The 8,476-nt window shown below is 52.0% G+C and overlaps 1 protein-coding gene across 1 annotated transcript; it reads left to right on the top strand.

Annotated features, from left to right (window-relative positions):
• The first annotated feature begins 2,181 nt into the window (after positions 1–2,181).
• Positions 2,182–3,846, top strand: LOC107834662 (uncharacterized protein K02A2.6-like). The gene is made up of 2 exons (XM_016666344.1): positions 2,182–2,660; positions 3,035–3,846. The coding sequence occupies exons 1-2, from the start codon at positions 2,261–2,263 to the stop codon at positions 3,700–3,702; spliced, it is 1,068 nt and encodes a 355-aa protein (XP_016521830.1). The 5' UTR covers positions 2,182–2,260; the 3' UTR covers positions 3,703–3,846.
• The last annotated feature ends 4,630 nt before the right edge of the window (positions 3,847–8,476 follow it).

The following is an 8,476-nucleotide window of genomic DNA, read 5'->3' as shown; positions in this document are numbered from 1 at the left end:
ATGACAAGCTGACGCTGGAACAGAAGAGGGCCCTCCGCGAGTCCCGTAATTCCGGGACCGGGGGGCCACCGAAGTAATGGCCACTGGGTCGCGGGTCATCCTGGACAATGCCTACCGGGAGGGAAACGAGATCTACGCGACAGTGGATGGAGTACCCTACCTAGTGGACACCGGGGCTGAGGTGTCTATGACCCGCAATGACCTGAAGACATTAGGACACCTGACTGTACAATTGGCTAATGGGAAAGTAGAGAAAATGCCGTTTGGAATATGGAGGGGAATAGTGTGGATAAAAGGACCCTACAACTTGCTGACTGTCAAGGATTTGGAAGGACTGAACAAGAAGAAGAAAAACAACCGGGAGCTGACGCTACGGTTAGTAGATTTAAGCGCCAGGCTGGTGAGGATCGGACCCACATCATCGGACCTGAATGCTCACGCCTGGTACAAACCCGTTGATGTGCCCGCAGTAATTGAGCAAAAATTGGAAGAAAGTGACTTCTCCCCGGCTGGGAGAGAGAAGCTACGAAAGATTGTTTCTACGGCGAGTGTTGCTAGGTTCAAAAATGACTGTGGGGATTTAGGACCCAAGTTCATCCACCACATCGAGGGCGGTGTTCACCCTCCGGTTCGGCAATATCCGCTGAACCCAGAAGCAGTTGAGGAGATGGACAAAATAGTGAGGGAGCTAAGCCCTCACTATCTCTGATGATTCGCCTTGGGAATCATCAGAGAGGAGCTTAGCCCCATCACCAACAGCCCCATCCAGGCAGTGAAGAAACCGGAGTCGGCAGGAGGGGGTTGGAGACCTGTCATCAACTTCAAAGCCCTTAACCGGAGGACGATGGCGAACAGGGCTAGTTTGATCAACCCTCAAGGCGCGTTGAAGACCCTCCGGGTAAAGAAATTCAAGTCTTGCATTGATTTGGCAAATGGATTTTTCTCCCTTCGTCTAGCCCGACAGTCTCAGGGCAAAACGGCGTTCACCCACAAAGGAAAGAGCTACGTGTGGCAGAGATTGCCCCAAGGTTACCGGAACTCGCCGAATGTCTTTCAGTCGGCTGTAATGGAAGTGCTGGGGGACGTAGGAGCAACTGTGTACATCGATGATGTGTTCATCGCTGATGACACGGAAGAAGAACACCTGGAGAGGCTACAGACGGTAATTAAAAAACTCACGGACGCTGGGTTGAAATTAAATTTGAAGAAATGTCAGTTTGGACAGTTCCGGGTGAACTATCTCGGATTCCAGGTCACGGCAGACTTGGGACTTTCAGATGGATACAGGGAAAAACTAATGAACATCCGACCCCCAAAATCAGAAAATGAATTGCAGCAAATCTTAGGATTGTGCAATTATGTCAGAGATCACGTTCCAAACTATCAAAAATACGCAAGACCACTGTATGCCTGCTTGAGAAAGAATGTGGATGGGAAGCAGGGGACTGACAAGCCGTGGATTTGGACGGCTGAGAATCAACAAGATTTGGAGAAACTCAGAAGGACAATACAAGCAGCTGTGAGGTTGGAACCCAGGAGTTTGACGGATAAACTGGTGGCCAAAATCAGCTGCGAAGATGACAACGCCATGATTCAGGTGAGCAACGAAAATGGAGGCTTAGTCACTTTGTGGAGCTACACTCTGTCCTCTGTGGAGAGGAAATATCCTCAAGAAGAAAAGGAGCTAGCTGTTTTAGCTCGCTATTGGAGTGCACTCAAAGACCTTGCACAAGGACAACCTGTGAAAGTCATCACCCAAAGTCAGGTTCATAAATACCTGAGGAAAGGTACTGTGGAAAGCACCAAAGCGACTAATGCCAGGTGGGGAAGATGGGAAGACATACTGCTGGACCCAGAACTTGACATCGGGCCGGAGCAACCCACCACCAAGAAACAACCACAGGCTACACCTGAAGTGGAACAACCATTGGACTGGACACTTTACACGGATGGATCAAGGAAAGGAACAGATCACACGGCCTACTGGGGATTTATTCTGAAGCAGAATGGCACGGAGAGAGCCCGACAGAAAGGAAGGGTTCCCGGGAGTGCCCAAGTGGGAGAGGTGACTGCTATACTGGAAGGACTACTGGAACTAGTGAAGAGGAAAGTCAAGAGAGCAAGGTTGGTGACGGACAGCTACTATTGTGCACAAGCCCTAGAGGAGGATCTGTCCATATGGGAAGAAAATGGATTTGAGACCGCCAAGGGCAAACCAGTGGCACACACGGACTTGTGGAAAAAGATTGCTGAATTGAGGATGCAGCTGGAGCTCAAGGTCGAGCATCAGAGAGCACACACGCATGAGGGAGCTCATTGGCGTGGGAACGAAGAAGTGGACAGTTATGTTCAACAAAGAAAGGTTGTGTTTGTCGGAATCGAGAAGTGGGACAGAACTCCCAGAGGACGGGAGGTCCCAGAAGAACACGTGGAGGAGGTCGTGCGAAGCGTGCATGAGGCCTTAGGACATGCAGGCGTGCGACCTACATGTGAGGAACTGGTGGAACAAAACTTGTGGATCCCGGTGAGAGAGGTCCAACGCGTGCTGAGGGGCTGCGAGGTGTGTGGTCAATACAACGCAGGCCGCCGAGGGCAGCGTATGGAGGGGTTGACCATCAAGAGCACCGTCCCCTGGGGCTCAATCTGCATGGATGTGGCTGGCCCCATGGNCACACGCATGAGGGAGCTCATTGGCGTGGGAACGAAGAAGTGGACAGTTATGTCCAACAAAGAAAGGTTGTCTTTGTCGGAATCGAGAAATGGGACAGAACTCCCAGAGGTCGGGAGGTCCCAGAAGAGCACGTGGAGGAGGTCGTGCGGGGCGTGCATGAGGCCTTAGGACATGCAGGCGTACGACCTACACGTGTGGAGCTGGTGGAACAAGACCTATGGATCCCAGTGAGAGAAATCCAACGCGTGCTAAGGGGCTGCGAGGTATGTGGTCAGTACAACGCAGGCCGCCGAGGACAGCGTATGGAAGGGCTGACAATCAAGAGCACTGTCCCCTGGGGATCAATCTGCATGGATGTAGCAGGCCCCATGGGGATAAACGGGAGGAAAGGTGAGAGATACCTCCTGGTGATTGTGGATTCTATGTCGGGATTCGTTATTGTAAAAGCAACCAGGAAAGCTAACGGCAGCAGTGTTGTCGGCATGCTAGAACAAGTGTGCAGCTCCCTGGGAGTCCCGAAAGAGCTGCGCACGGACAATGGAACACACTTCCGTAACTCACAGGTGGACCAATGGTGTCAGCGGTTCGGAGTAATGCGGGTTTATTCGCCGCCTTACACCCCCCAAGCCAACGGGATAGTTGAACGCACCATTGGTTTGGTTAAGAACTGGATTGCTAAAAATGCTAACACCAACAGCTGGAGCACTCAGGCCGTGGAAATTGGGCAGGCTCTGAACGACAGACATCGAGCGGGAAGACCCGCCCCGTCCGTAGAGCTCAACCGACGACCATTCACCACGGAAGAAACAGGGCGGAGCTCCGGCGACAAAAAGGAGAAGCTGACGCCCAGAGTGCCATTTTGTGTGGGACAAAGAGTGTGGGTGAAAGCCAGAGAACAACCTGTGAACGCAGCAGTGAAACCCAAGTTTGAAACATCAGATACAGTGAAGCAAATACTGGATAGGAACACAGTGTTGCTGGAAAAGAAGGGGATCCAAGGGGTCGAGCAATTGAAGCCAGTTCCTAACTAAAGTAACCAGAAGCCGGTGAAATGGCCAGCGGACCATGTAACATTCCACCCTATGTTGAACTGGCCACAATAAAAGGGGTGGTTGTGATCAGAAGAACACCCTCGGGGTTGTGGACAGGAAGAGCCCTGAGGAAATTGAACAGCGCTAAAAGTGGAATCCTGTCAGGAGAAGAGGAGTTGCTGGATTGGAGCAAAACCAACATCAATTGCCCGGTCTGCCTGAATTCGAATCCTCTGCCGCCCAGCTGGGAAGGACCGGGACGGGAAAGGCCACAACACGTGCCCTCTACGGCCCAGGCGCTGGGAACTATGGCAATATCCCCCGTAAAGGTAATGGATGTTTTGCTTTGTCCGGATTGCCGTATAGAGGTGCTGCCAAGACTCTTCATCGAGACACAGTGGGAGTTGGTGGACGAAGCTGCAGGAAACTGTCGCTGCATGTGGGACGGGTATGATCTTCGCTACTGCGCCGTCTGCTTGATCCGGATGAGAGAGGAAAGGCGCAGCCCGGTGTGCCAGGCAGACGGATGGCAGATATCAAGATTTTACACCGCTCTACGGCTCTTTAAAAGACCGGGAGTAACTTTGACCAATTATGATCATCCTCTTCCAACTAGTTGGTCAACCATACCTTCTGCACCACCGGAACCCGAGGGTCCCTCGGGGTCGGGAGCTGTGGTGTGGCTGAACAAAGATGGACCACATGATAGCTTATGGAGAACTGTTCAGCTTGCCTGGCCCTACAATCCAGCCGACCTCCATGCGCCCTTTCCCCTGATAAATGCGGTGCAGTATCCCCTAGTAATGAGGGTATTCCGAGATGTGAACCGGTTCCCACCGCTCGCATCAACGCAAGAGCTCACGGACGATGAGAAGCTGCTGGCAGAAGAAGGAGGATGGAGAGGTCCTTGGGAGCTTACAACGTGGGCCCGTCTGATACTTGAGGTGTTGCACGACTGCACCATACCCGCAAATGATCTGCCTGACGTCCCACGGGAGCATGGGATACGTACCACGGAGCTCTATTTTTTCATGACAGACTTGGACGGATGGGGTAGCAAGATAACGAGACCCAAAGAAAAATCAGCTATATTCCTGGTCACGGCAGAGATGGATTTCCGCGACGGGGTCTTGCAAGTACCGGGAGGGATCGCCCATAGAGCGGAAACGCCCTCCGATCCAAGCTCCACCTGCAAAGTACAAGTGTCGGTGCGGATGGTGACCGTCCCCTACAGAGGAATCTACTCGATTGGAGCGTCGATCACTGTTGTGCCGAACGAACGCGGCTTTGCAACGGTATCGGTGACGGGAACGACTGAGGAGAAAGTCAAGGCAGGCCCGTGGCAAGCGCTCACAGCAACATTAGGATGGAAAAGAAGAAGAAGCAAGAACTGATGGATCTATCGGAGAGAGGAAACCCAGTCGTTAGGTCTAAGGGTCAACAGACGCACCAAGTACAAAAGGTAAAGAGCTGCTTTGTGAAAATGTTGTTTAAGGTGGGGCCAGAAGTCTGGTCTGGAAATTCGGTGAAAGGACCCTTCCTTAAACTCCCCAACAGCTCTATTTTATTGGACCGACCCCGAGAAGATTTTACTGTGTCATTCCCGCTATCAGAAGCCTACTATTTCAAGCATCTAATTTATCTACGCCCGACTGATTGTCAGATTGTGAAAGTGGTAAAGCAGACAGAAGAACCTTTACGCCGCACACGAGAAGCGCGAGAGTATGAGTATGTGGAGCCCCCGGTCTGGAACGGTAAAGTGGCGTCGGACCCCGCGCGAGCTGCAGTGACTTCACCTGCCTGTCCAAAACCGCTTCCATGGATTTTTAATGCAGTGTACCTGACAGTACAAGGGAAAAACTTAAGGATTAGATGGGGACCTCACTATCTGGAGCCACTGCAAGGACTTTACTGCGAAATTTCATTGAATGACCTGGTGATCTGGGCTACCTCGCCAGGTATGACAAAAACGGCAGTGAAAAGAGAAGAAGACCCTGAACACTATGTTTTTAACAACACCCGTCTCCCTCTGAGATTGGAGTTGGACAGGGTTTTCCCCAATCCCCCACATCAACGGATCTTCACCCCACCAACATGGGGATACCGAACGAGGCTCACCTTGAATGGACAGTCTCTATACACCTACATAGCTCTGCCAAACCCCATAGGAAGCGGGAGTCCAGCCTGGCAGAATCGAGGCCTAACGGGCGGGACCGCTCAAGGACCGTTGCCTGAGCCGCTGTGTTGGAGGGTGTTCCTCTGGAGGTGGGTGTGGAGGGGGCTGGAACCTGATTTGCCCTTCCCTTCTCCCATCTATACCACGCTTCAGAAGGCACGAGTCCTCAGACGAATGGGAGACCACTACACACGCCAACCTCGCAGGAAAGTACTAAAGAAGATCTGCAGAGCACCTCGTGAGCCGGACCCTAGAGAATCCTTGCTCCACTAGATAATTGTAATGGAACTAATACGAATGCGGGCGATCACTGAACAACCACAACCACTCCGTGACGGTGATAACAGTGATGAACCTGACCCTGACGACGATGGCTGGGATTACTCGGAACGACCTACGCAATGGAAATCGACTAGGATAACGGATAAGGCCCTTTGTATAAAAACCCTGCTGATGCTGTTCACTTTGCTATTTTCTGCCGCGATAATCTTAACCCTTCTCTACTTCATCGGCGTTGGACCATGGCACCTAACCCATTCGAGGGTCACGTATGGACCCTCCAAGTATGGAAATGTGAGTTGTTGGAACACCAGTACGCTCACCATTTTCATCCCCTGGGACACCGACGAGGACCAGCTAAATACTACTGCCCTGTTCTCCACTGACAAAGCAAAGAAGTATGTGGAGAAAAAAGCATATGCGCTGAATGACTCCACTATTGATGGCCTCCTGAACGAAACCTGGGAAATATACAATCACAACACCGTTGACGAGGGAGTTATCTGCTGGGTTCGTCTCCTGCAAAACAAGGTACGAAGAATCATCAGATGTAACTGGATACATCCCGACCAGGGGAGACCTGAGTGGCACTGCAACATGGCTTGCCGCCCCTTACAATGGTTCCCCAACGAAGGGTATTGGGACAGCGAGGTGGTCTACCCCGCTCCCCATAAGACCTCAGTTTGTCGTACCTGGCTACCCCGATGGAAATTTTGGGGTCATTACCATCTGAACTGCTCCCTCAACTCCACCTCAACCCAAGTTCTGGCCAGCAACATCTCAATGGTGAGCAATGTCTCTACACCGGACCCGGTCCCGAAGCCGACATCTGAAAGCTTCATGAACATCACCGCGGCACTCATCCGGCTGGGACCTGAGAGGTTCAAGTACCAACTCGGCCAACTGGAGTGTGTGAGGGATAAATTCAGCAGGCTGAACAGTTGTTTATGGAATACATTTGCCCGGTGCAACGCACAGAATTTTATGGTTCTGGCCCTGCAGAAGTATGTTGCTTTTTCCCTCGTACGCTATCGAGAATTCCAGGTGGGAGTTGAAGCCTGGCTGAATAGCTCTCTCCCGTGGGTATGGCCATCGGGCCCAAACGCATTCTTCGTAGGTGAGTTCCCAGAGGGAGCAGACCGTTCCCCAGATGGGCTGGACGGCCCTTATTACTTCATGATGTTGGTACAACGCCTCCCCACCCCCGAGGATCTTCTTAATGTACCAAAGGAGGATTTTGCTAAAATTGATAAGTGTGTTGCTAAGAGGATTTTTGACAGCCTGAACGACACTGACTGGGTTAAAACAGGAGCATCGCCCAGGTGCGATATTTGGCAGGTCAGTAACACCTTCTATTCCCCTTGGAGGTACAACTGCTCGGATCCTGAGACCTATCCAACGGCAAAGATTTACCTCCAAGCCTATTTGGAACAGTACACCCGCAACACAAACTGGGAATGGTGGGGATTCCAGGAGAAGGAGCTGAGGAGCTGGGTCCTGCCATGCCTCACCGAGACGGACAACTACTGGATAAAGTACCAGTACCTTGCGACTGTATACTCCAAAGAGCAGGCTATTTGGCCAGGAGTGTTTTGGGTGCCTGACCGCTACGTCCATCCGCGACCGTGGAGGATGACCTGCAACACTGCCGGGACTGAATGCAACATCAGCTTGGCCCGGAGACCCTGTGAGACTGTACGGGGCTGGGAGAACCATTGCAGGGAGCACTATGAGGATGAGTATGAGACCCATTCCCCCGAAGTGGTGTGGAGGAAGGTTAACAGAGTTTGGCGGAGAGCTATTCGCTCCGGGAGAACATGCACAGACGCCATCTTGGGATATCAACTTAAGCAACGGAAGAATCTACGAGGGGTCCTCATACCCTTCATCCCCGACACCATTATTGCTACAGCAGAAGCACACGCGTTCCGGAGGAGTCTGTGTCAAGGTGAGACGGATCCAGGATTTGACTGGGTTGGTAGGAACCTGTTATACTCCAACCTGACCTGCTCGGTGTCCCACGAGTCCTGGCAGAAGTGTGGTAGAGGATATCACAGCCACGACTGCTATTGGTACGAGACTTTTGGGTCAACAGTAACTACAACAATCACCGAGGCCGTTGAAGAAGTTACAGAAGTAGTCGGCGGAGGATTAGCTATCGTTGAACATTGGCTACTGGGTGCATTGAGTATGCTCTGGCCCTACTTGCTGGGGGCCCTCGGCCTGGTGGTTGCTCTGGTCCTGGGGAAAGTCGTCCTGGAGGTGTGGCTTAAGTCCCTATGCAATTGTAGGGGCAGATCTTACCAGCCCCTCCCCATA

This window comes from Poecilia formosa, unplaced genomic scaffold, assembly GCF_000485575.1.
Source record: "Poecilia formosa unplaced genomic scaffold, Poecilia_formosa-5.1.2 Scaffold710, whole genome shotgun sequence".
NCBI lineage: Eukaryota > Metazoa > Chordata > Actinopteri > Cyprinodontiformes > Poeciliidae > Poecilia > Poecilia formosa.
Note: the sequence above shows the minus strand (reverse complement) of the source record. Positions and strands in the feature narration are given on the sequence as shown.

Bases quoted from the DNA above. Each gene is read 5' to 3' on its own strand.
- LOC107834662 (XM_016666344.1), top strand. From the start codon at position 2,261: ATGCAGCTGGAGCTCAAGGTCGAGCATCAGAGAGCACACACGCATGAG.